At 45.8% G+C, this 27753-nt stretch overlaps 2 protein-coding genes across 3 annotated transcripts in view; one reads left to right on the forward strand and one right to left on the reverse strand.

The window, feature by feature from the left end:
* The window catches only part of IFT81 (intraflagellar transport 81), a 52903-nt gene extending 48827 nt beyond the window's left edge, over positions 1–4076 (reverse strand). The window contains exons 1-3 of one of the 2 annotated variants that reach the window (XM_082203786.1): positions 3924–4076; positions 2917–3080; positions 1569–1672 (exon numbers count right to left, since the gene is read on the reverse strand). In XM_082203786.1, coding sequence (XP_082059912.1) covers positions 1569–1672; positions 2917–3060 — 248 coding nt within the window. In that variant the 5' untranslated portion in view covers positions 3061–3080; positions 3924–4076. Of the gene's footprint in view, positions 1–1568; positions 1673–2916; positions 3081–3568; positions 3755–3923 lie in introns of those variants that run through there. The other variant, XM_082203787.1, reaches the window with a different exon arrangement.
* An 826-nt stretch (positions 4077–4902) lies between these two features.
* Positions 4903–26414, forward strand: P2RX7 (purinergic receptor P2X 7). Its single transcript, XM_082203801.1, has 13 exons — positions 4903–5748; positions 9650–9782; positions 10780–10851; positions 12428–12500; positions 13598–13694; positions 14362–14442; positions 15977–16106; positions 16999–17135; positions 18706–18799; positions 20893–20958; positions 21072–21188; positions 22788–22886; positions 25838–26414. The coding sequence occupies exons 1-13, from the start codon at positions 5624–5626 to the stop codon at positions 26336–26338; spliced, it is 1725 nt and encodes a 574-aa protein (XP_082059927.1). The 5' UTR covers positions 4903–5623; the 3' UTR covers positions 26339–26414.
* Positions 26415–27753: the final 1339 nt, after the last annotated feature.

The raw sequence follows: 27753 nt of genomic DNA on the forward strand, positions 1-27753 counted from the left end.
ATGCTTAGACGTGGGCTTTTAACCTACTATAGTACTGCTCCTTTACCTTTACCTTTAGTACTGCTCAAATAAAATCTGCAATTACACAACAGTGGTAAGAACAAACCTCCACAAATTTTCTTAACCAGAACGATAAACTTTTTAGTTTCTAGATTTCAAAATTTGCAGAATTTCAAATTTTATTAAACCGTGAAAAGGAAAGAATACCACCAGGGAAGGATTCATTTATTAAATTTTATATTTTGCTCTCCAATCCATTAGCAGGGCAGCTTAAGTAAAAATAAAACACACACACACACAAACTAGAAAGAGCAATTTCATAAAAGCAGGACAGGATAAAAATAAAATGGATAATAAGGAAAGAGGTGCATAAGAACGTGTAGTAAAGAGTAAGTATTATGGGTTGGTCTGCGGCATGTTCAGGGAAACTGCAGGCCACTTGAGGTCAAGCCTTTCCAACTCTTCCGTCTGGCCTCTTCTAGGCTCCTATTAATTTGGCCCAGCTTGCTTCTGACCCTATCCCAAGTCCATTTCTGCCTTGATTACTTCTCCCATCTTAGTCCATTCCGCACAAAGTCACACGCACATCACCTCAGCCACCACCCACCTTCTCTGAAAAAATTCTACATTTCCTGCAAAGCAGCTTTGTTTCTGTACTACCAGTGTTTAGTCCTTACTGCCCCCTTCTCAAAGCCCTATCCTCCTCCATCACCTTTGCCTGTCATGGGACACAGACAATCAAGCTCTGAGCAGCAGCCACCAAATTGTAATCTAAATGCATCGTAGTCACATCCATGAGTGTTGGGACCTGCTTTTTTGTATCAAATGGCCACACCATGAATGAGTCTGATATTGTCTTTCCCCTGGAATCATACATGTGAAAAGAAGGCCTCTGCACCAGATCCATCATCTGACTGGCTGCCAAAGGCAAGCCGTTTGTCCCACACATAGATGTAAGCTGGCATTTAGTAAGATTATACTAGGGAGCACTATATTTTCCTTGCTCATTTGAATCTGCATTTTCTATTTTAGAATGTAAACCTACAGGATAGGGGACCTGACACACAATAAACATTAATGCAATAGCACCCTCTAGTGCCCAGTAGCAGGAAAAGACACTACTGAATAAACAAGGAATACAGCAACAAAGAGCAGGTTACAACATATCACAAATATTTGAAAGACAACTAGACATATTTTCTCATAGATGTGTATAAGCTTGCAGCCTCTGGAAGGTTAACAGAAAGCACACCTTCAGGGACTCCACATTCAGTGTGGACTATTCTAAATTCAACTTTATACCTAACTTTTAAGCAATTGACAGTACTCCCTGAAACACATTCACTCTTAAAGTGGAGATGTCTCAAGGATTGGATGATAAGAAATACATTTAGTACAAATAGGCAACCAAGTCAGAGCTATAAGGCATGACATCTAGGTTAACAATAGGATGCTCCTGTAAGTGACAAGATGAACTGATTGTATGTTAATTCTATGTCTTTTTACAGGTTCAGATAGCTTCAACAGTGGCTGTACTGTACAACTATCAACAGGACATAAATACTTACAAGTCACTGGTGCCTCCTGGAGGTTTATATTTAAGAATGCCAAGAAGGCTCAACATCCGTTTAGCCGTCTGCTCTGGAAGCTCTTCTCTAATGTCAACAACTTGCTGAAAATTTTTAAAATAACCAAGGCATAATAAACAAGACAAGCTTCATTTCACAAGTAAAGCAAAGAAGAATGGATTTTAATTAACGATTAGTGAACTGTTGAAACTCCTAAGTGAGGTGTTGCACATATAACTAGGCAGGTTTCATCCAGGCCACTATCATCTTCCATGCCATGAACCTTTGCAACTCAATTCCCCCTCCCCAAGTTTCAGGCAGGCAGGCTGGCTCTGACCTTTTCATTTTTTATGTGCCCAGAGTGTTTATCCATTAATTTGTGGCTGCATACATTTTTAAAAGGTAAGCATTTCAATGCAATGTTGTTCTGGAAGCTATTGGGGGATCGTGGTGATATCATGGGGGACTGGTCAGTCACGCCTAGAAACAGAAGGCAGGTCAAATCAGAGCGCCATATCCAGCAACAAGATGTAGTGGTAGCCACCAACCTAGATGGCTCTTCAAGGGGATTAGACAAATTCATGGAGGATAAAGCTATAATGATACCTATATTACTTCTAATATCAGAGGTGGTGTGCCTCCAAGCATCAGTTGCAGGAGAACACAAGAGAGAAACAGCTAGTGTACCCAAGTTCTGTTTGGGGGCTTTCTATAGGAATCTGTTTGCCACTAAGAGAAAAGAATGCTGGAATAAACATGCCATTGGCAATCAAATCTGTTTAATAAGCTGAAACAGGAAAAGTGCCCCTTCGCTCTTCCCTTCTTGGTGTGCTACTGTAAGCCAGGAAGTCTTCAGTTAACTGTAGTTTCCCATTCTTGGAAACTATGATTAGCAATTTCAGAATAGGTCATGATCTTAAACCACAGTCTGAAGTTGGTTCAAGATCCTGGTTTGTTCTGAATTTGGGGTAGTATTCAACCAAGTTTACTCTTGGTTGAGTAAACCCATTGAAGTTAATGAAGATGACTAAGTTAGGTCCAAAAACTTAGTGCCATCCATTGCACTGGCGAGAGAATTAGCAGCTGCAAATAGTTTGCTACCCCATCCTTGGGAGAAAGAACGCTCAGCATCGCCAGTTGCCTTGGAATTGCAGAGCCAATGGGAAACACACTTTGTCTGGCCCCTTCCACCAGCCTGGCAACTTAAGATACATGTATTATTATAATTTACTGAAAGCCACCTTGAGGATCGTTAGATATAAAGGCGGGATATAAACCTTTGAGACAAATTAATAATCAGCAAGTTTCTTGACACCTGTAGTTCAACATCTTAATTTTCCATCCTTACCTTTGGGTCAATCTCTCCCAGAACATCATTTAGCAGCTGTAACAGCTGCATTGACTCCAATGAGTCAAATGTGATTAAATTGAAGTTCTTCTTAAAGGGCTCCTTGTTGAGCTTCTCAACAATAAATTTTAGCTGGTCACTCATAGTGGCACTCTTGTAGCTATCTGCAGAAGAGACAAAGCAGCCTCATGAAACTTGCATTAAAAAAAATCACTGCAAAAACATTTTTAAAAAATTAAAACCTCAGACGGGTGGTTGTGGGGATGTTGCATTCTGCTTCTGTTGTAGGTTTGACAGATGAAATATTTGGTGTTGCAGCAGCCTACCTCTAGGGAGAAAGATGAACAAAAAACTGGCCTGCTGCAAATGCAATAAAAAAACCACCTTCTTCCCACTTTTAGCACTCCTGGCCCGGAGACTCTTCCCCACACCAAACCCCCTTCTCTGGAGGGCCTGCCCCTCACATTCTGGCTGGGATGTGCCCATGAACACTGGTGAAGCCACTTCACCACTACTATTCGAGAGTGGTGCACACACATGGAAATCAGCCTACTATACCAAGGGAAAATTCACATTCACGTTGCAGGGAGTCCCCTTCACCCGCCCACGGGGGAAAGGCCCAACTCTGCTGCAGCCTGTTTGTTATGCAGACCTCTCTTCCTCTCCCTTTCTTGGCAAAGTGTTGGCTGCAAGCTCCGTCTCTCCACCTTTGCTTCTACAGCACTGAGCTTTCAAAGGGGAGTAAAACGGTAACAGATCCCATCTCCTGGGGCCCCTCCTACTCCCAGAGGCAGGAATCGCGCCCCCACCCCTTCCTCAAGGGGGAGATTCGCCCCGCCAGATGCCAGAGCACCCCTTTCCCCTAAACTGGGGCAAGCGCGGGTTGCCATGGCAACCCTTGCCTTGTTTCCTCCGGGTCCTCCCCCCTCCCTCACCGGCCTTCTCCAAAGGGATTAGCCAGTCTTTCCTCACACCGCTCTTTTCTCCCACAAACACCCCCACGTTACCTCAACCCTTCGCCCGAAACGCCCCCTCTAAATGGCCACCTCTTCCCCGCCTCTTCGTGCCCGGGCCCTTGGTAACGGTTGCTAGGGTACCGTTGCTGGCGAGGAGGAGGCAGTTCCGCTCACGTGACCAAAATGGCGGCAGCGTGGACGGAAAAGAACCGAGGTGCTTCGAGCGCGCCTTCGGCGGGAAGACACGCCCCCAACCCCGAGGGCAAAGAGGCGGGGGCTGCGGCGGGAGCGTGCGACTGCGGCTGCGCGAGGCGAAGGAGGCGGGAAGCGGGAGAAAGAGATTAGTCTCTCCCGGGTGGCTGGCGCTCAGTCTGCGCCGGGGGGGGGGGGCTGCTGCACGATAAATGCCGCCCCATAATAATAAAAATAATAATAAATAATGGGGAAGGAGCGGGGCGGGTGTTATTTATTGCTCCGAGCTATAAATCTCAAGGCGGTTTATAGCAAATGTCACAGTCAAAATAGAATTGGTAGGAACACCACTTCTACTTAGCACTTCAATAACAGTAAGGTTTGCAATGACAATAATAATAATAAATTCAGTTTATATACCGCCCTTTGTCAAAAGGTCCCAAATAATAACAAAAAGTGAAATAATAAGGGAGAGTATTTCTTGCCTTAAAGGGAAAGGGACCCCTGACTGTTAGGTCCAGTCGTGGCCGACTCTGGGGTTGCGGTGCTCATCTGGCTTTACTGGCCGAGGGAGCCGGCGTACAGCTTCCAGGTCATGTGGCCAGCAGGACTAAGCCGCTTCTGGTGAACCAGAGCAGCACACAGAACACCATTTACCTTCCTACTGGAGCGGTACCTATTTATCTACTTGCACTTGATGTGCTTTCGAACTGCTAGGTTGGCAGGAATTTCTTGCCTCAGTGTGTAATTATTGCCTCTCAAGGTCCTGCCAGAGCCTTGTGCCTCCTTCCTAAAGCCCAGTGCCTTACTTAGTTGGCTCCGGGAAGGTAGCGCGAGGAGGTGGGGGTCGTCCAGTTTTGGCTTCCACCCCCCTACAAGGCAGTATGCGGTTATGTCAAAGTGCTCTTGCAGCCCACTTGGTATGGAAAGTTGAACTACCCTGCTCTAGCTCAAGTTCAGAACGGTTTGAAACAGAAATGAGAAAAATGCTGCTGCTATTGTTTTAAATAGCTTGACCGGAGGAAGGAAGGAAGGGTGAGGAGGAGAAAAGCTGTGTGTTGCTATAAACAGATCTGCCAAAACTCCAGAAGTTGCAGAAGTCTTCTAATCTGCATTCATTTTGATTTGTTTGTGGTGAAGTTATACAATGATGTTTACCTGATTTGCTTGTGGGGTGTTTATTCATCTGTTAATAATTTGTCCGTCCCCCACTGTTCAATGTGTTTCCCCATTAATTTCCTAACTGCAAAAAAGTGTTTGTGTTAAGTGCATTGGTTGCCCCAAGGCCACAGAGCATTTTAATCTATTTTAATTGTGCAAACCTACACTTGAATCCCTCCCACAAAATAACAGTCTGGAGGTGATTGCGCAGCAGCTGAGTTATAGCTCATGTGACTATTTTGATTTATCTTAACTTGCTCCTTCCCTGCATGGCTTTCTTACTGTGCCTTTAAGTGGAGTGGTTTTGCTTTGTGAGTGTGTGTGTGGCCAGAAACACCAGCGGCAGTGCTGTCTGTGAGAGGGTGCAGTTTGTAAGAGGCCTTTTTTGTTCCCCCGCCATGGCCGGGTGCTGCAGCTTGAAGAATGTGTGTGAATATGAAACTAACAAGGTTGTGCGCATTCGGAGTGTCTACTACGGGAGCCTCAAGTGGGCCATCCATTCTGTCGTCTTCATGTATGTCTGGTAAGTGGAACAGGAAAAGTTCAGATACGGCAGCAGGGAAAACAAACAGGGAAAGTTGGAAGCCTTGGAAAGAGCTCTCCAGTGAAATCCATGGGGTTTACATCTCTAGCTGTTGATAAGGAAGGCTGGGGTTGAACTGTGCAAATTGCTCTGTCTACTTGGATCAGTTAAACTATATCCTAGAGTTGTTTAAGTAGTTTCATCTATTGTCTGAAAGTTAGTAAAGCTGGTAAAAATGTTAGCGACGGTTCATAAGATACTGCTTTAACAAAAGCATGTTAAATGTATAAATTTAATCAATATTAATTGTCAGTGATACCACATTCCCCACCTTGCACTCACAACTCACCTGTGACTCCTTGTAGCTGTCAGCAGGCAAAAGCGGTCACTATTCGTTTTAGATACAGATGCCGGTGCTTATGGTATGAGGGCTGAACTGTCATAGGAATGTGCAGGACAAGACAAGCCTGTTGCTTATTTCAGTAAGAGCCTGAGAGAAACTTCTGCACTACTAGGAAAGAACTCCTGGCAGTTGTGAAGTTCATAGGACGTTTTCATTATTATCTGTCTGGTAGGAAATTTGTGGTGAGGACTGACCATTCTCCCTTACAATGGCTATTTTGGTTCAAAAACCCGGGGCCTCGTACAGGGAACAGCTTCGACTGGCTGGCTAAACCAGGTGAGGGTAGCCAATGGGTCTCAAAACCTTGGTGAATGAGGGACTTCGCCTGCATGCAAAGACCGGCTCTGGCGGATGGAGCAGATGCATGTGCCGTTTCTGCACATACTGTAGAGGGAAGTGAGGGGCAGATGGGGCTTGTCCACCTGGGAAGGGAGCCCATCTAGGAGAAGGAAACTCCTAAGCCTCTGCTGCCTTTTGGGACATCTTCGGGGGATGAAAAGGCTCAGGAGTAAATGCTACACAAATCCGGAGTGTCAAGCTTTATTTTTTCCTTAACTGAGCCTTGTACACCTCCTTCCGGCAAGTCCTGCATCCAAGCTGGTGTCGAATGTATTGCTCTGCTTTCCTTTGGACCACATGAACCAGGCTAAGAGGTGGATCTTGTCATCTGGTCAGCCCAGGGCCTCTATACACATTGCGCAGGCTTGCACCCCGGGAAGGTCACTTTGGTGCTGCTAACACAGCGGTTTAACTCTTCCCCCTGGAGGCGCACTCCATTGTCTCTCCTCCATTGTCTCTTGAGACAGATGGATGTCAACAAGATACCACATTATTTATACAGGGCTTTAAAGTGTTCAAAGCAGCTCACATGTAATAATGTAATCTTTAGAACAACAACCTTATACGATAGGCTGCTAATGCAATCTTAGGCTGTGTTAACAGATGTTTGATGTCTGGATCATGGGAAGTAATGGCTCTGCTCTGTTCTGCACTGATCAAGCTCCAGTCCTGGGTGCCACGTTTTAGGAAGGACAATTGGAGCATACAAATTGGAGCATGCCCAAAGGAGGTTTGGGGGTTCTGGAAATCCCCATAGTACAATGAACAGTTGAAAGACCTTAGTATGTTTAGCTTAAAGAGGAGGAGATGAAAGAGAGACATGATAGCACTATTCAGAGGTCTGAAGGACTGCCATGTGGAACATGGAGCAGGTTTGCTCTCTGTTGCTCCCAAAGGAAATGGTTAGGGAATAAAATTTTCACCCTTCACTTGATGGCAAAGGACAGGAGAAGGGTGAATGGACATTTGTCAGAGATGCTTTTGTTGCACCCTGCATAGCAGAACCTGCACTGAGCAGGGTGTTGGTCTAGTTGAAACTGTACTGTCCCAACTCATTGTTATTACTGCCGTACTTTCCTCTTATTGCAAATACAGGATGAATGGACTAAACTGGACACTGAGAGAACAATTTGCCAAATATTGAGGCCCCACCTGGCACTATCATATGACTTTAAGCAGGCATGGTCCCCCCTCCCCCAAATCATGGGAACTGTAGTTTATCAAGGGTGCTAAGACTTCCCCTCACAGGGCTACAGTTCCCAGAGTGGTTTACTCTTCCCTGGTACTCAGGGAATTGTAGGTCTGTGAGTTGGTCAGTGCCCTTGACAAGCTATACTTCCCAGTGTTCTTTGGCTGGGGGGAGCTATGGCTGCTTAAATTACTATGACACTTGCTTTAAATGCATAGTGCAGATGGGGCCACAGATTCAGGCAGGGACTGTCTGATCTTAAAGCTCTATCTCGGACTTTAGGTCATATCCACACCATATATTCAAAGCACGTGGCCTTCCCCCGATGAATCCTGGGGACTGCAGTTTGTTAAGGGTGCTGGAAATTGCTGGGGGAAATCATGACAATTAAAGCAGCATAAATGTGCTTTAAATGTACAAGTAAACACATCAGATTTAACTTTGCCAGCTTGCTGAACTCTGCACAGCCTGATCCAATGCATGCTTATGCAGAAGTAAAGTTCCACTGAGTTCACTGGGATCTGCTCCCTATTAAGCGTGCATAGGATTGCAGTTGAGAGTGCACAACTGCTGCAAGAGTAAGTCACACTGAAATCAGTGGAACTCATAAGTAACGTGTAGGACAACAGAAAAAACCTACTAAACTGGTCTTCTAAACCTGTGCTATTAGGATTTTATTTTTACAGCAAGAGAACTTAAGGGGAAAGACTTTATTGTTTATTTATCACTGAAGTAGAAAGCTTTGCATTTGCAACAACAGCTGGTATATAGTCTTACATAGTGACCTCTAAAACATTTTAATCAGTGAAACAGAACTGTAGTAACTGAGGTTAGGATCACACAGCCTTGGAAATAAAGAGCTGGGAATTTTTTTCCTGCTTGCATTGAAAAGTACTGCATTAAACTGATCTGCACATATTAATGTAGATTTGTTTCTGAGCGTATAACTTTTGGCATTCTGAGTCCTAAGAGAAGAGCCTTCTTTCAGACAAGCACAGCTTTGTAAGTTTGGTGTGTGACCTTCTTTCCCACCCACGCATCTGATGAATGGCATGATGTACAAACAGCTACTCTTAAAGGGAAACTCAATGTAGTAAATAGAGTGGTGGGTCTGTGTTGCTTTATGGCAAGAATAACAAATGGTGAAGCTGTGGCCCTCCAGATGTTGATGGACTGCAAATCCCATCAGTCCCAGACGGGACTGAGGCCAATGACCTGAGGTGATGAGAGTTGGAGTCCAACATCTGGAGGCCCACAGATCTGCCATGCCTGCTGTGCATAGGCGCCGAATCCATGGGGCCTGAGGGGGCCCGAGCCCCCTCAAAAATTCGTTTGGGGGGGCTCTTCCCCCCCAATAATCTCGGACGCCCCTCCAGCAGAGTGCCACCGCCGCCCCTCCCCCAGCCCAAAATGCACAGGATCGGGCTGCATGCCTCCTGCCCTCCCTCCCGAGCAAAAGCTCCACCCAATTTCCTTCGGAGCTGATTAATAGGCGCAGCACGCTCTCCCCTATTCGCTCACGAGGAGGCGGCGCCACTTTATCTGCATATTCATGAGCTTATTTATTATTCATGAGCTTTCGCGGGCTCCCCCAATATTTTTTATAAGTCGGCGCCCCTGCTGCTGTGTGTGTGTCGCAGGTAAGGGTTTTTTAAAAGACACATCACACACACCAAAAAATGCACATTATGTTATAAAACTACCATTTTAAAAAAATGATGGACAGAACTCCTGTAGCTTTGAAGCATTCATTGGCAGGTGAATAGTCATAGTGGTACAGGAACTGAAAAATTGACTCGTCCTTCCACTTGCCCATCTCTTTAGTGCACCTGGTCATCAAAATGGCACAATTTATTTCTAATCCTCTGGGCAGTATCTTTGCTCTGGGTTTGCATAATACAGGGCAGTGCTGTACCATGGGGGGGGGGGCAGGGACACCACCTCAAACCCTTTCCATTGTGTCTCTCCAGTGTGGTCCTTATTGCTGACAGACGCTATCAGAAGAAGGACTCCGTCATCAGCTCAGTGCACACAAAAGTGAAAGGGATTTCTCAGACTGAAGCAAGGATCTGGGACACAGTGGAGTACACTCTCCCTATCCAGGTATGTCTCAACTCCTTGACCAGGGAGCAACCTGCTTTCAGTGACCTGAGTGATTGCTTTTTGGCTTTGGGATATAAAGCAGAGGTTGGACACACCTTGAGTGTGCATTACGAACCCTGCCTGGAGATGCTGGGAATTGAACCTGGAACCTTTCTGAACGCAAAACAGGAGCTCTGTCACTAAGCTACAGCCGTTCTCCAAAGGATCACTGGGCTATGGCCCTTCAGCGACATGGGGTTGCAAAGGTTCACCACACCTGGTATAGGGGAAAGACTGTAGGTCAGTCTCCCACATCTTCATGTAGGGCATAGAGTGACGCCCATTTGAAACCTTGGAGAGCCGCTGCCATTCAGCATAAGGCAGCAGTCTATGTTTCCTTAGACAGATGGCAGTTCAGCCTGTGCTTGAATACCTTCAGTGAAAAAACCCCTTCCATGTTCTGAGGCAGACATCTTCCACTGTCAGACAGTCTTCTCCCATCCCCAGTTTTGTTTTACTTACTGTATTTTTTGCTCTATAAGACTCACTTTTTCCCTCCTAAAAAGTAAGGGGAAATGTCTGTGCGTCTTATGGAGTGAATGCAGGCTGCGCAGCTATCCCAGAAGCCAGAACAGCAAGAGGAATTGCTGCTTTCACTGTGCAGCGATCCCTCTTGCTGTTCTGGTTTCTGAGATTCAGAATTCCCCCCCCCTTGTTTTCCTCCTCCAAAAACTAGGTGCGTCTTGTGGTCTGGTGCGTCTTATAGAGCGAAAAATACGGTAGTTGAACGTTCATCTAGAAAAAGAGGATAACTCCATAGCTCTTGATCCTGATGGTTTATGATATTTTGCTTGGTCCCTAATAAATGTTTTGCCTTCTTTAAAACTGTGTGGCTTGGGGGTTTGTGGCTTTTGATTCCCCCCCCCCGCCCCTGTGGAACAATCTTTTGAAGAGATCCGCTTTTAACCCCCTTTGATCAGTTGTTCTTTCTCTTTTGCCTCCTTTTTTGTGTATGCAGGGAATAAATTCATTCTTTGTGCTAACCAATATCATCAAGACAGAGAACCAAGTCCAGGGACTTTGCCCTGAGGTAACTCAATTTTGTGAGTGATGTTATTATCTGTGTGGAGAGGGAAATAAGCCATATTCTGTAACGGAAGGCTTCTTAATTAGTGTTTCATTGCTATGGTGATCCTACGTCATCAGGTGCTGATTCATCTTTCCCATCACAACCTTGTTAGATTTCAGAGAAACAAAAAACCTGCAACAACTAGTCCAGAATTTGTTCTTTGCATTCTCTGTTTAAGCTTGAATCTTTTTGGCAACTGGCAAGATACATTCAGGGCTGCATTTTGTTCTGCACATTTCGTAAGTTTTCTGTTCAAGCATGAAATCTGGTAACTGGTGTAGCAGGTTTCAGCAGACCAAGGATCTCAGATTTCATTATAGGAAAATGAAATGACCTTCCTAGTCCTTATGACCAGGAAGACAGAAATACGCAGTTTCAAGTGATGTTGAGAAGGGCTTAATGGAACCTAGTGTTTTGGTATAGCTCTTTACCCCACAGCTATTGGCCCCCAATCCTCAAGTCCTGCTGTCCTTTAATGATGGCATTATTATTATTATTATTATTTTCATTCTTCACCCTAAGGTCCCAGGGTACGTTACAAAAAACAATATAGAAAACAGTTTAAAACAACCTACTATCAGGAAAATAAGGTGTGTGGTAAAAATATACACCTCAAGTGGAAGACAAAGGAAAGAAATGCTTTCTCCAGGGAGGCTGGCCGGGTGTCGTTATTACATATCTTGAGGCGCCCGGGAAAAACATTACTCTTCTCCCAGGCCTTTGGCTAATTAAACAATCTAGGGCCTTTTAAACTGGGGGGTATTGTTTTTGTTTGTTACTGTGTTGTGTATTTTTGTGTTTTTATATTGTAAACTGCCCTGTAATCCTCAGATGAAGGGACAGTATAGAAATTTAAATATTATTATTATTATTATTTATACCCCACCCATCTGGCTGGATTTCCCCAGCCAGTCTGGGTGGCTTCCAACAGAATATTAAAATACAGTAGTCTATTAATTATTAAAAGCTTCCCTAAACAGGGCTGCCTTCAGATGTCTTCTAAAAGTCTGGTCATTGTTTATCTCCTTGACATCTGGTGGGAGGGCATTCCACAGGGCAGGCGCCACTACCAAGAAGGCCCTCTGCCTGATTCCCTGTAACATGGCTTCTCGCAGTGAGGGAACCACCAGAAGGCCCTTGGCGCTGGACATCAGTGTCCGGGCTGAACGATGGGGGTGGAGATGCTCCTTCAGGTATACTGGACCGAGGCCGTTTAGGGCTTTAAAGGTCAGCACCAACACTTTAAGTAATACAAATAAAAAGAAAAATGGCCTTGCTGAGAGTGAGACGGACCAAAGTAGGACAGCATACAACCAAGCCTGTGAACTGTAGTTTGTCAAGGGTGCTTGGAATTGTAGCCTTGTGAGGGGTAAACTACAGTTCCCAGGATTCTTTGGAGGAAGCTATCTGTTTTTAAACATACAGTGTGTTCACAGCCAGGGCTCTGGCTTCTGTTGGTGTGGTCTGAAATGAATATGCAATGCTAAAAATTAAAACACGTATTGTATGTTTCCTTTCCCCCTTTCCTTTTGCTCAGTTTCCCCTTGCCAAAGCTGTTTGCTCTACCGACAAGAGCTGTATGAAAGGTCGTATGGACCCTCAGATTAATGGTACGTGGGGTTAATGTTTGTAATATGCTGCAGAAAAAAGTAAAAGAAAAGCTGGTTGCTTTTTAAATTTTAATTTACAAAGTTTAATTTACAAAGTTCAACAAATTTTTATAGCCAACAATAATGAAACTTTACTGCAACAGCAACTTAAACTTGAGGCGACTATGAATGCATACCTTATGATAAAATGTTCAATTTACTTGTCACTTGATTAAGAAAGGCTAGTTGGTTCAGTATACGGGCTACCACATTTAATTGGTACGGCCACGCTGTGTGATGCGCCAAAAAGCAGATTAAAGGCCCATAAATGGGATTTGTTCAAGACAGGGCATAGGATTAAGTGTGAGGTTGTGCAGGTTCTTTGCCATACATTCAGTGTGTAAATCACATTCAAAGGAGCTGCCACGAAGATTCCTTTAGGGCAGGGATTTTAAACTGGGGTTCCCCACTGTCCCTGACAATGAGGTAAGACTGCCATTTCTTTACCTCACAGATTTATAGTCAAAAGATCTGGAAACACTGGGAGTTATGTAACGTCACATGCATTTTTAAAAAAGAATTCATTAGACATCCACTTGCCTTTAACATATATTATATCAGCCTTCCATATGTTCCATCAGCCCCTATGAAAAAGGGGAGATTTGTGAAGGCTACTTTACTGACGATATTTGATGGCCACCTCCCTGTCAATTTTAACCTACTTTGGATCCAGTTTTGCCTACAACAGGATTGTAAAAACACACACACACGACAGACAGATTTCTTACAAACCACATACCATAAGCTTCAAATCCTGGCGTTTCATGGGCAGTGTCAAAGTTCCTGTGGGTGGCAAAGAAGGCCAGAAAACAGCTTGTGACGTGTCCCAGAGATTGCCCTTGGTGTGGAGTTTGTGTGAGTAGTGGCTGCTTGCTATGACATCAGGATTTGTAGTCTTCTATTCTGTGCTATAATATTTTCCTTACCTGTAATGTTCCTAATCTGTGTCTATGAAAACAAATCAGTGTAAAAGCTCTGGTATTTTTAGTGAAAACGAAAACCTCAACTAGCAACAAGGTTATATTCCATAAATGAAAGCTGATTTCTGCTCTCTACAGGAATTCAGACCGGCAAGTGTGTGAACTACAACACAACCATCAAAACATGTGAGGTCGCGGCTTGGTGCCCTGTGGAGTCAATTAAAAAGGCTCCGGAGTAAGACAGGTTTTTTCATAGCAGTCTGTGCGCCCTTTTACTGCGAGGAGGAGGGACCTCAGGCTGGGGCTGCCTGGCCCTTGGTCCTCTCCCCAGGCCTCACGGGCTCTGGGTCACCCCCTGGTTGACCTTGGTTCAAATGTGCTGGTTTCCCACCTGCAACAGGTGTGCCACCGTGAGAACAGGATGCTGGAGAGGTGAGCCGTTGGCCTGATCCAGCAGCCTCTTATCTCTGATCATCCCTCTTGCTCGCTTAGGTGAGAGAGATGTGTGAATGTGTGTAGAAACTCTCCTACCACATAAGGGTTAAATTTACATCCATTGCTTCACCTGCTTTTGCTTCTTGCTCTGCTCACCACGGCCCCTGGAATATTGCTCAGTAGGGAATGTGGCCCTCAGGTTAAAGCTCCTCCCCTTTACTGTATTCAGTATGTGCGCCCCTGACACTGTCTCATTCCTGCTGATACTGATAAAAGCCACTCAAATATATTTACAACTCTAGAAACAGCGAGGAATCCCATTCACAGATCCTGGGGCTCCCCCCCCCCCATTCAGCTTCAAATGCATCACAGCTTTCCAGCTAATACTGTTATTAAACTATATGATATTTAATAAATGGGACTTTATTTTTTGAGATCTTTCATCCTTGTCTGGGGTCTCATTTTAGGCCTGCCATTCTGAGAAGTGCTGAAAACTTCACTGTGCTGATAAAAAACAACATTCACTTCCCGAAATTTAATTATACGAAGTAAGTGCAGACGTGTGTTTCAACTGCCCTCATTTCCGGTAAATTGTTTTTACTGTTACTGCCTCTGGAGCAATGTTGGGGTGCCTGTTTAAAATGGTGCTTGTGTGACTTGCTGGAGCCATCTCTAGGGCCCACCTTGTTTGCCTGGTTTACGTGATGGAGCCGTGGGCTCATTCACACTGCTCCAGTTCTCCTGCTGAGCTCCTTCCCTAACCCAAGTAAAATCAGCAAACCACTAGCCTGCCCCAGCTGACTGTTGCTGCCAAACCAATGTTTATGGTTTGTTTTGCTCCAAGCAAGGCACAGTGGCCAAGCAAAGAACAAAACCTGGTGTCATCCTTCCTTCTTCTGATTCAGACCAGGAGTAGGAGGCATTTGAGGAGGATGACTTGAATGGCCAGGGTGGGGAGAAAATGATGCCGCACAGCCCTGTTGATTTCTCCTCTCTGTGGTCAGTCCTGGGGGCTGCTCCTTCCCTGCAGGCAAAGGATAAGGAGGCCTCTGGGGCACAACTTGGTCTGAGGATTCAGAGGGGAAGATGGGTCTAGCGTTGTTTCTCAGAGAATCAATAAAAAAGAGGAAATTGTCCCATCCCCCCCCCCATTCCCACAGGGACAGTTGTTATTTCAAGTAGCTGATCAGTTGCTGTCTTTGTTTGAAAACACAGTGGGGAGGCAGGGAAACTCACTGAAGCAAGTTTGCAGCTCCTGAGCTGTCGTGGAACTCTTACTGCAAATTTCAGACTCCTGGTCCTTGACTCTTGCTAATGAACATATTGCTGTTACTCTTTTGCCAGGCTCTGCTCTTTATTGGCCACTGAGTTTGTATTGTGAGACCACTATAATAAAAACCCACTTCTTCACTTTCAAGCAATGAAACCTGTTAATTGGTTTTGAGTGGGGGCCAGGACACTTGGCTTCAGATCATGGGTTGCAAAACAAACCTTGAACATCATGCTAAGATAAAGGCCATGGTTTGCTGCTTGTGCCAGGAGAATGGTTGGGCAATGTGCAGTAGCACATGGATTATGGCTTACCACGATGTCTGAACATAGCCACTGCCTCTAAAAGTTACATCCACCACTATCCTACTCCAGGCTAAACTGCACCAATACATTATCAGCTTTTTGAAATTCACAAAAATTACTAGCCTGCAAACATTTTTTGCCAAGTGGCCTGTGCCTCCATATAGGCTGCAAATGAGGAGAAATTATTTCAATTGCAGCCAGCACAGACATGCAGGCTACTGCCTCTTAGCAGACTAGTAAAACTTTTTGCAGGCTAGTAACTTTTGTGGGTTTATTCACAAAGCTGATGACATATTGTGTAGTTTTGGCCTCCAGTAGAGTTGTGGTGCTGTAGATACAGTGGTACTATAAGAAAAGCATAATAAAACTGTTGTGATAGAAATTTCCCCCAGCTTTTTTTAATTTTCTTATAAACACTGGGCGAAGTCAGCCCAGCTATCATAAACAATTCATTTTGTGTTGCCTGAAAAATTAAAACAACACTACTTTCCCTCCCATTCTCTGCAGAAGAAACATTTCACCGGATTTTAATATTTCCTGCACATACAACAAGAACACTGCTCCGCATTGTCCAATTTTCCGACTGGGAGATATTCTCCGAGCATCAGGAGAGAACTTCTCTGAGGTGGCTGTTCAGGTCTGTGCCATCTGTTTTGGCTATAGAAGGCTTGTCTGTATTATGCCCCTGCTCACTTGGCTGTGTGCAGACTATACCTTTGAAACACATTCAAAGCAAATCCTTTCTCGCAAAGAATTCTGGGCACTCTAGTTTACCCACTTAGTTACCACTCCCAACAATCCTTAACAAGCTACAGTACCCAGAATCAAGTTACAGTACCCAGAATCCTTTGAGGGAAAGTTCTCCATATGCACTTTAAAGGGCAAGCTGAATTATTTCTCCCTTCCTTTTGATAAACTTTCAGTCTGTGAAGAGACGGTTGGGAAGCTGATTGGCATAAAGACCAAATATTTATTTCTATTTCAAGGTCTGATCTACTGCTCACTTTCCCCAGCTTGGGAGCACAACGGTGCCTACCCCCGTTGATGATCAGCCCCGTGTTAAAAGTATCTACGGGACCGCCTCTCCTGGTATGCCCCACAGAGGAACTTACGGTCCTCTAATAAAAACATATTGAAGGTCCCAGGCCACAGAGAGGTTAGGCTGGCCTCAACTAGAGCCAGGGCTTTTTCGGCTGCGGCTCCAACCTGGTGGAACGCTCTGTCACAAGAGACAAGGGCCCTGCAGGACTTGACATCTTTCCGCAGGGCCTGCAAGACAGAGCTGTTCCACCAGGCCTTTGGTTAGGGCACAGCCTGACTCCCTCCTTCAGCAATCTTTACAATACTTTAGTTTATGGTTGCCATTAATTTTGATTTTAATTAATTCTTATGATGTTTTTATATTGTTGCACTTTTTTTAGTGTTGTTAGCCGCCCTGAGCCCGGCTTCGGCTGGGGAGGGCGGGATATAAATAAAATTTATTATTATTATTATTATTATTACTCACCTTACTCTCTCTCTCTCCCAAGGGTGGCATCGTGGGCATCGAAATCAACTGGGATTGCAACCTGGACAAGTGGCTTCACCGCTGCGAACCCAAATATGGTTTCCGGCGTCTGGATGACAAAAAAACAAATGAAGCCTTGTACCCTGGAAACAATTTTAGGTAAAATTTTTTTTTGTAATTTTAGGTAAAACATGCTTTTGAAGACTTTGCTGTGTTGCAGCCATCCCCAACCTGGTGCCCTCCATGTGTTCTGGACTACAGCTCCCAGCAGTCCTGGCCAGCAACTGGGTGCAGAATTTAGCATCTTGAACACTTTAGTTATTTCCCCTCCTCCCCCCATACTCTAAATATTTCTAGTTTCTAGGTCTCTTGGCTGCAAAGGTTTGAAACAGCAGAGGTGATGCCAGAGAGGGGCTGAAATGGGCTCTCCCCATGCCACAACAAGATAGGGCTTCAGTTTCCTACATTGTTTTTTGTTTTCCCAAGACTAGCAGCAGAGAAACCGATCCCAAACAAGGCAAATTTGCTTGACTTGCATGCATTTTTAAAACATTGATTTCCTCTCCCTCTTATAATGTGCATTTTGAAATGGGCTTATTTGGGGATTTCAACTATTTGGCAATTCTGAAAAACCAAAGGCCTTTCACACCAAAGTCATCTGCCACCTACCGCAGTCATGCTGATAAAGCACACAGGATGTCTCTCCGCCTCATGACAGTCCCTTTGCTGACTGCTGCTACACTGCCCCACTTCCCCTTTTACTCCCAATTTGGTGCTAGAGAGTGACGCCAATCCTGGAGGGGGGGGGTCACTGGGAGGCTGCACTCCAGATTCCCAGGAAGAACAGGGCAGCAAGGGGGAAACCAGTGTGGTTCCATTGGCCATAGAAGGAGCAGCTACAGGGATTTTTGCTTAAAACTTTCTTTTAAACTTTCTTCTGACTGCCAGTTTTCACTGGACCGGAGAGCTGGAAAGAAGGGTGCTCTTGTCCCATCCATAACTTGAGAATGAGGGCTGCTGGAGTGGGTGGTAGGTGTGTCCTCATATGATAGTCTATTGCAGCTTTCCCACGCCTGATGCTCTCTAGGGCAAAATGGCTCGCCTTGAGGGGAGTTTTACCAGGTCAGGGAAGGTTGGTCTTTAGGCAATTTATATATCCTACTTACAAAATGGGTAATTTTGTGGGTCTTGCACAGGATATTCCCACAACGATTTGCACCCCATGTTTCCATGACATTCTAAATCCACACATCAGAATGGGCTCCGTACTTTGGGGACGGGAAGTTTCCCATGGGGAATCCAAAATAACCTTGCCAGAAGCATCAACAGAAGCTTAGCTCTGTTCTTCCCAGTAAAGCATGCCTGAGCCAGTGACTGGAGATCCCACAACGGAAAATCAAAGTTCATTTATGCTGTGAGGAGAAAAGCAGCTAGTACGAGGCAGGGTGGTAATCCGATGACTCACCAGAGTGTGCTGTACTGTGGGCAGAGAACTTGCCTAACAGAGTACGGAAAGCCAAATTGCAATGGCATTTGTGTTCTTTGCAGAGAGAGGATTTGGGGTTCTGGGGTCTGATAATGAGTGTGATGGGGGTTGCAAGTTCCACATAGGTGTGTTGTGTGAGGAAGGAAGCCATCTTCCAGCGCTCTTTGGAGTCCAGGCCAATGCTCACATCATCCAAACTGCTCTTACAATACCGTGTCCAACTGTGTTGTTTGGTCCTTGCAGATTTGCAAAGTACTACAAGCAGGCTGGTGGGAAGGAGGAGCGAACCCTGATCAAAGCCTATGGCATTCGCTTCGACATCCTCGTGTTCGGCATGGTAAAAGGAAACTCATCCTGACTTCCTGTTGCTGGTTTTCGATCATGTCAGAGAAATGGGAATTTGAAGGCCAGATTATGCATGACATCACTGGCAATTGCATGATTTTAAAATTATTATTTGTATGCAGTGCTTTTTTTTCTTAAAAAAATGTTTAGGGGTACTCTCATTTTGACTCAAGAAAATCACCATTTTATAGTTCAAATCGGGAAAAATAAATACAGTCATACCTCGGGTTACAGATGCTTCAGGTTGTGCATTTTCGGGTTGTGCATCGCGCCAAACCCGGAAATACCGGAATGGGTTACTTCCGGGTTTGGGCGCTCACACATGCGCAGAAGTACTATACCACGCTTTGCGCATGCACAGAAGTGCCCAAGCATGCGCAGACACTGCGCTGCGGGTTGCGAACGTGCCTCCCGCACGGATCACGTTCGCAACCCAAGCGTGCACTGTACAGTAAATGGACAAAAGTACAAAGATTCACAAAATGTTTAGGGCTATGGGTACCCCTACGTCCCCCTAGAAAAAAGCACTGTTTGCATGTGAATAGCAGGCAGTGGAAGCCTGATCTGGACCAGCGTTGTGGCAGTGTGGGGAGGGGACTTAACCTTTTGCCATCTGTGTCTATTTTCATGGGAAAGAAAGCTAGTAGGACTTTGTGTTAGGAAGCAGTTTATCCACCATTTGGGTTTCCTTTGGTATGTATTAAATTTTAAAAATTTGGGGTGGGGGAATTGAGGGTCCTCCTAACATGGATATAAAATCTGAAGAGCTGCTCGTTTTTCTTGCCACAGCAGCAGAATCATAGGCGCCGACTCCATGGGGCCTGAGGGGGCTCGAGCCCCCTCAAAAAAATTTTTTGGGGGGCTCAGCCCCCCCAATAATCTCGGGCGCCCTTCCAGCAGAGCGCCGCCACCGTCCCCCGCCTCCTCCCCACCTGCTCCCTCGCCAGCCAGCCGCGCGCCCTAGTCGGAGAGCCCCGGCCGTCCCCCGCGAGATTAGGGAATCCCCGGGGGCGGGGGCTCCTGCCTCGCTGCTTCGCAGCACCACCGCCACTGCCAAGGCACTGCCGGGGGGAATTTCCTTCCTCCTGGCGGTTTCAGCCCCCGCGAGAACAGGGTAATCCCGACTGGCCACACCTCCCAGCCAGCCAATCGGCTGGCTGGGGGGGCGTTGCTTGCCCTATTTAGGGCCGGAGCCACTTTATTTGCATATTCATGAGCTTATTCATTATTCATGAGCTTTCCCGGGCCCCCCCAATATTTTTTATAAGTCCGCGTCCCTGAGCAGAATTGTCAGTTCCTCAAAAGGGGAAAACACAAACTGATCTTGAGGTTGCTGCATGCTGCAATAATGTGTGGAACATTATTACTCTGCGAAAAGATCATGCTCAAAACATGCTCTTTGGCAAAACTTTTGTCACCTTTATAAACCATTCTGACATGGAGTATTCTCCACCATTGCATCCTCTTCAGGTATGGGCTTCATGCTGTGTGGATGCTGATGGTTCTGTTGTCAGCGATGGCTGTCTCCTTTCTGCTTGCAGGCATGTGGATGGAATCAGTTCCCTGTAAGGGACAGAAGAGCCAGACACCAAATTCATAGATACTTTTATGTATTCTGAATATGCAGCATGTCCAAGAACTTCACATCTTGAATTTTTCTCTGTGTATGTTTGTTTGTGTACCATTTTATTGTTGCATATAAACATTTATTTTTTAAAAAGGAAAAGAATTGGCAGAAGTGGGCTAGATGGACCTGAGGAAGCAGTTTCATGTGCTCATATTTGACACTTTGGATGCCACTAATTTTTTATTATTTTATTCACCTTACTTGATTTTTTACCAGTTTAATTTCTAACTTGAAATAGAGTGTAGCTTGTTTGTATTTTGCAGTTTTGTGCCCTGGTTCAGTGCTCTCTCCTCATCCTTTTTCTAGAAGCAGGCCTGACTCAATCTATGAAACAGATGCTGAGGCTTCCCCATTCTCAGAGAAAAGGGGTGAAAATTAATTACTGTCTTTTAGGGGAAAAACCAATAATCTCTTTTGTTCACTGTTTCCTTGTCTTCCAACCCTGACCCCCACCAAAGGCTGGACGGTTTGATTTCTTTGAGCTCCTGGTATATATTGGTTCCGCACTCTCCTATTTTGGCCTGGTAAGAGACTGTTTTATATCCCTTGTCATTTGGGTGGAAGATGATTTCAGCACAAATTGCGTCAGTTAAGAAAATTGAATCAGCATTCTCTTGTTTTTTTTACTTCTTCACAGGCACAGTTTGTAGTTGATTTTCTCATTACTTCATATTCATGCCGTTGCTTCAAGTACAACCCAGTGAAAGAATATTACATCAAGAAAAAGTGTGAGATGGTGCCGGGACCAAGATGGGTAAGAAATGCAATTAATTGCAACATCCTGCAGCCACTTATGGATATAGCTAGGGAATTCACCTTACTGCAAGAAAAGAAATGCTGGATTTGGACATCACACTAAACTGTGGTTTAGTGAGATATGAGTGTGCCTAGTCTCCCCTTGTCCTACTCTCTTCACCTCCGACACAGCTGGGAGGGGGAGTTTTTTGAGGTTTTGCTTCTGCTTTTGGTTAACCACCAGACTTGGAACTGTAACTACCATAAACTATAGTTACCGTATTTTTCGCCCCATAGGACGCATCAAGTTTTTTTGGGGGGAAATAAAGGGAAAAAAAATTATTTCCCCCCCAGGCGCTTGTGGGGCAGGCAGCGGGGAGAAGCGCTCTTCTCCCCGTCACCCGCCTTCAGATCATGTCCAGGGACAGCAGGAAGACGCGCTGCATCTCCCAGCTGTCCCTGGAGCTTGTGGGGCAGGCAGCGGGGAGAAGCGCTCTTCTCCCCGCCGCCCGCCTTCAGATCAGGTCCGGGGACAGCAGGAAGACGCGCTGCGTCTCCCAGCTGTCCCTGGAGCTTGTGGGGCAGGCAGCGGGGAGAAGTGCTCTTCTCCCTGCCGCCCGCCTTGAGATCAGGTCCGGGGACAGCAGGAAGACGCGCTGCGTCTCCCAGCTGTCCCCGGAGCTTGTGGGGCAGGCAGCGGGAAGAAGCGCTCTTCTCCCTGCCGCCCGCCTTCAGATTAGGTCCAGGGACAGCGGGGACAGTGCGCCTGCCCACTGTTCCCGGAGCTTGCGGGGCTGGCGGCGGGGTCTACCTGCCGTGAGCCTCCAAACCACTTCGGGAGACAGCAGGATGGCAGTGTTCCGCCTCCCCGCTGTCCCCCGACCTTGTGGGGCTGGCGCTGGGGCTCTCCTGAAGCCTGGAGAGTGAGAGGGGTCGGTGCGCACCGACCCCTCTCGCTCTCCAGGCTTCAGTGAAAGCCTGCATTCGCCCCATAGGACGCACACACATTTCCCCTTCATTTTTGGAGGGGAAGAAGTGCGTCATATAGGGCGAAAAATACGGTAGTTTAAAATAGCCATTCTCTGAAACCAAGGACTGAAGTTGGCTTGTTTGAAACCAGTTGTAGTTAAGGTAATTCACAGAATCTAGTTTTCCGTGTGTTGTTGACTAGCTGGGTAAATGACTGCAGTTAGGTGGCCAAACAAAGCATGGTTAAGGAAGGGGGCTGGGTTCACGTTTAGTTCCAAGCCATAGTTAAAACCAACCAAGGTTCCAGAAGCTGACAACAAAGCCTGGCTTCTGATCATCTTTTGTTGACAGTAAATATACCATAGTTAAGAGACTGAGCAGGGTTTTGACTGCCAAACAAACCATGGCCAATCCAACAATAAGCTATGGCTAAGTATTACGTGTGAACAAGACACTGAGTAACAGCTGCACTCTTACCACTTAGTTGTAAAATGATAATTTGGAAAGGTCCAAACAAGCCATAGTGGTAAGTGTAAGATTCAAACAAATTGCTGCCTGACCTCATCTATTGTTAATACATCTGAAATAACAAGTTCATTCAGTGAAACACTTGGGTTGATAAAATGTCTTTGTTTATTTTGCTGGGCAGACTCTACTTTATGTGACTTTTGTTGATGAGCCGCACATCTTTATGATTGACAAATTTTTGAGGACGAGCCTACAGAAAGTTAAAGGCGAGGTTATTCACGTGAGTTGGGGTCTTCCTTTTTATATGGGTGTACCTGTCTGCCTGTGCCTACATACAGATTTGTGAACAGGTGAAATGTTTTCAGAGGCTTGAAGAGGATGGGCTGGTGCCTTCCAGATGTTTCACACAGCAACTCCCATCAGTCAGTCCCTTGCTGGTTGGGGCTGGTGGAAGCTATGCTTGAAAACATCTGGAGAGCAGCAGCTTGGGGTAGACGGCGCTAAACCATAGTTTAGTGTTAGGAAAGCAAGCCTTAGCAAGCCTTGAACTTGTACACTCTTTCCTTCTCTAGTGTGCCTGTGAGGGGGAGACAGAAACCTCCCACTTTAGATTATTCTTTGTTTTAAAAAGCTGTACAGAAATACATTTTTGTGTGTGTGAGTGTATAAACACACACACACACACTTAATTCCTGTATATAACTAATGCATAAAAACAAAGCATCATAGTCAAACAATATTGGTTACATGAGCGATGAAGAAAAACAAAGGAATTATATACACCAAGTATGTTAACTCAATCCTTCCATTGTTTCCAGAATCAGAGCCAGTGTGGTGTAGTGGTTAAGAGCAGTAGACTCGTAATCTGGGGAACCGGGTTCGCGTCTCCGCTCCTCCACTTGCAGCTGCTGGGAGACCTTGGGCCAGTCACGCTTCTCTGAAGTCTCTCAGCCCCACTCACCTCACAGAGTGTTTGTTGTGGGGGAGGAAGGGAAAGGAGATTGTTAGCCGCTTTGAGACTCCTTCGGGTAGTGATAAAGCAGGATATCAAATCCAAACTCTTCTTCTTCTCTTCTATATGGTTGAATATTCCTGAGTACACACCACAAAACTGCTCCATTTTTCAATAAAAAAATAATCTTCACATGTTCTTACTATGTTTATTAATTTAACATGAGTCATTTACAGTGGTGCCCCGCAAGACGAATGCCTCGCAAGACGGAAGACTCGCTAGACGAAAGAGTTTTCCGTTTTGGAGGTGCTTCGCTAGACGAATTTCCTATGGCTTGCTTCGCAAGACGACAATGTCTTGCGAGTTCCTGCGGGTTTTTTCCCCTCCCCCCTTTTTCTAAGCCGCTTATCAGCTGATCCGATCAGCCGATAAGCCGCTAATAGCGCTAATCCGCTTGCTTCGCAAGACGAAAAAACCGCTAGACGAAGAGAATCACAGAACGGATTCTTATCATCTTGCGAGGCACCACTGTACTATATACACTATCTAATCTTCCAAAGTTGGAATCCCTTCCATTTTAGATTAATTCCCATTTGCCTTCTTGTCTAAACACAGACAAGCTGTCATTAATGTTGACTATGGTTAGTTGAAAGAAGCCAACCTTAAACCACTGTTTATGAAACTGGTCTGTTTCAACTAACTGCAGTTATGATTAACCACAGTTTAGGATTTGGGTGATAGTTTAATGGCGCACAAACCTGAGGCTCACTGGCTCATTCTGATATGCTAAAACAATGGTTGAGTGTTATGTTCCAACTCAACCAGTATAGTAGAGCCTTCAGTGCCCTGGCTCATGTGTCACATTAAGCAAAACCATGGCTAAGCATGAATGAACAGGTGTGCAGATACAAAGAGGAAAAAATTCTGGTCACTTTACTCCTCTGGCAGCAAGACCAGGGGAGGACTGAAGCAACCACAACACCCCCCCATGCACTCGTGCACTCATTTATTCATGCTTAACCATGGTTTGGCTTAACATTACATGCTACGTGGGCCATTGCCTGTGATGCACCTGTTTGATCAGAGACTGGAGCAGGACTGAGGAAATGAATGTGTAACTTTGGCAGTGGCTTCATCCTACAGCTCTCAGTGTCTGATGTCCTAAGAACATAATGATAGCCCTGCTGGATCAGACCAAAGCCCACCTAGTCCAGCCTGCTGTCCTCACAGCACTCCACCAGGTGCCTCTATAGGAGACCTGCAAGACTCATCTCAAAAAGGATATTGCAGAGCTGGGGAAAGGCTGGGGAAGTGCAAAAAACTCAACCAGGGGTTTGGAATATCTTCCCTGGGGAGAAAGGTTAAATGTGTGTTCGTGTGTGTGTGTGTGTGTGTGTGTGTGCATTTTTAGAGCCCCTCCCCCTTAGTGACATTGGCAAAATTAAAGAGCTGCTGTCTAGCATGGCTAAGCCTGTTATGTTCAATACAGCTAAGTTTGTGACAAAAGCTTTCCAATACAGCAATGCAGGAGTCTTTTCCCCAAAGTGGGACTCAAACTCACGACCCTGAGAGTCTCATGCTCCACCTACTGAGCTATATGCAGACACATATATGTATTATATATGCTTTATTACATGTGCTTTATTATACTTTTCTTAATAACTTTTCTTGCATGCTAAAATCCATTGGCTTACTCTTCCCCCCCCCTTTTTTTGGTCTATTGTGGCGATCACACAGGGTCCCCGGAGGTTTCACCGTCTATTGATCCCTGTGCCACCACTTTATTTCTCACTGCCACCACCCAGGTCCTACCTGGGACAATACTGAGTCTAGTCAGGGTTAAATTGGAACATAGACTTCTGTTTATTTATTGCAGTTTAACAAGTGTGTGGTTTCATAAACGGTATCGGTCAATTACAATAATGGGTTGCCTATCCAGACCTATAACTTCCGCTACCTGCTCTCACTCACTAAACCACCTGTCAGATATTTACTCGTCTTCTAGCTCCTAACTGATCCTGACTCAGCTTATTTCTCTACACTAACTCAACCTATCCACAGACTCTATCCCAAATCACTCCCATTCCAACCAACCACCCAACTCCCAAAGAACTACCCCATTCGCCCCTCCCAGAGCTGGTTTTATAGTCCCTCTGACTCCACCCCTTGGGTTCTGATTGGGTAACTTGTTTAACTAATTCACCTCCAGCACTCTCATATGTTAACGTCACATCTATAATCTGTATTTGATTGACCAATAAATTTTGATTTGATTGCAGAGAAATACTGGTGATTTTATGCGTGCTGCCAAAATCCAGCTGCAACATCTGGATGAAGTTGTGTCTCTTCTTGGGGACTCTGAAGAGGTGCATCCCCTCCAGAGCCAAGGGGGACCTGCTTCGTCTTCTTCCTCCTCCTGTGAGCGTCCTGCCTGGTGCAGCTGTGGGAAATGTCGCCCAGCCAAGGGCTACTGGGAGCAGCTCTGTTGCCGAAGGAAAAATGGGGCCTGCATCACAACTTCCGATCTGTTTGAGCGCCTGGTCCTTTCCCGGCCGATGCTGAAGTTTGTCCTCCTCTACAAAGAGCCCTTGTTGGACCTGAATGGGGAGGCATGCAACAGGCAGTTTCGGCACTGCGCCTACAAGCAGTACATTCACTGGCGCTTTGGGGAGGAGGACCTGGAAGAAAGGGCTCTGATCCCCAACTGCTGCAGGTGGAAAATCCGGGATGCTTTCCCCAGCGAGAACGGTGAATACGCTGGCTTTGTGAAAAAGGCCTAGAGGACCGTGGAGACTCTGCACTGTGGCTTTGGGGACAGAACAGATTCAGAGGGCGAGGCAGTGCCTCCTTTTGCAACCCCCCAAACCCCACCTCTTCAACAATCCTGCCATTCTGTGCTTCTCATTCCAATTAACCAAAGTCAGCACTTGCAGAGCAGCATGGTATAGTGGTTAGAGTGATGGATGAGTTCAAATCCCCAACCAGCCACGAAGCTCACACTGGATGACTTTGAGCCAGTCACCTTCTCTCAGCCTAATTTACCCCGCAGGGTTCTTGGGAGGATAAAATGATTTGGGAAGGAAGGACCACATATTCTGCAGCCCTGAATTCTTTGGACAAAGAGTGAGCTATAAATGCAATAAGCAAACGGGTTTGCTCCATATTTCTTCCTGGTTGACCCTTGAACTGAAAAGCCATTTGGCTTCTCCTCCTGGTAGCCTCTGCCAAAAGAGAGAAGAAGATGAAAGCGGGTCACAGGTGAGAATAAAGCAGATTTTGGGAACCACAGGTCAAGCAAGGTGTCAGCCTCATTCTCCCTAAACCTATTTTCTGAGAGCCAAACGAGATGTGACTTTGACACAGCCTCCCTCAACCTGGTACCCTCCAAATGTTTCGGACCACAAACCTTCTGGTTAAGGAGGATTGGAACTTCCTGGGGTCATCAGAGTAGGGGAAGGTGGCTGTAATGACACAATAAGCAACCACAACTGGATTTTTGAAAGCAAAATACCCGGTGCAGGACCACATTGCAGAGGAAAAGGAGGTTTAGTGTTCCCACCCAGACAAAGACCCTGTGTGCTGCAGTTATCCTTAGCTTTTTGTGTTGGCAGAGGCTAATTGCCATGCTCTTGGGGGTGGGGCTGATTCTCATTGGGATCTCAGCTGGGGAAAATTAAACTTCTCCTTCCTGTGTGTTCTCCATTCCCTTCTTAGGGAATTCCAGCATGGTGCCCATGGATGCCAGTGTGTCCACCACTAAGTACCTCCTATGATGTCCTCAAAAGGTCTCACGAAATATCTCATGAGAAACGCACAAGAGGCTGTTCAGGACCTGTTTGTGCTGGCTTGGGCTATCCTTGAGCTCATCCACACATGCCTAGAAAGCATGGGGTCCAGGAGGTTTTCCACTTGTCCAAGTGATTTTTTGTTTGTGCTGCTGCTTTCCCTCTATAGTGGGGCAGGAGAGCTGAAAATGATGCCAATATATTTCACATCTGGCAACCAATGTGCCCCTTGGGTTTCAGATAATACATGAGTAAAAAGGTAAAGGTACCCCTGCCCGAACGGGCCAGTCTTGACAGACTCTGGGGTTTGTGCGCCCATCTCACATCTATTGGCCGGGGGCCAGCGCTGTCCGGAGACACTTCCGGGTCACGTGGCCAGCGTGACAACGCTGCTCTGGCGAGCCAGAGCC

This window comes from Podarcis vaucheri (assembly GCF_965113315.1).
Source record: "Podarcis vaucheri genome assembly, chromosome: 16".
Classification (NCBI taxonomy): Eukaryota; Metazoa; Chordata; class Lepidosauria; order Squamata; family Lacertidae; genus Podarcis; species Podarcis vaucheri.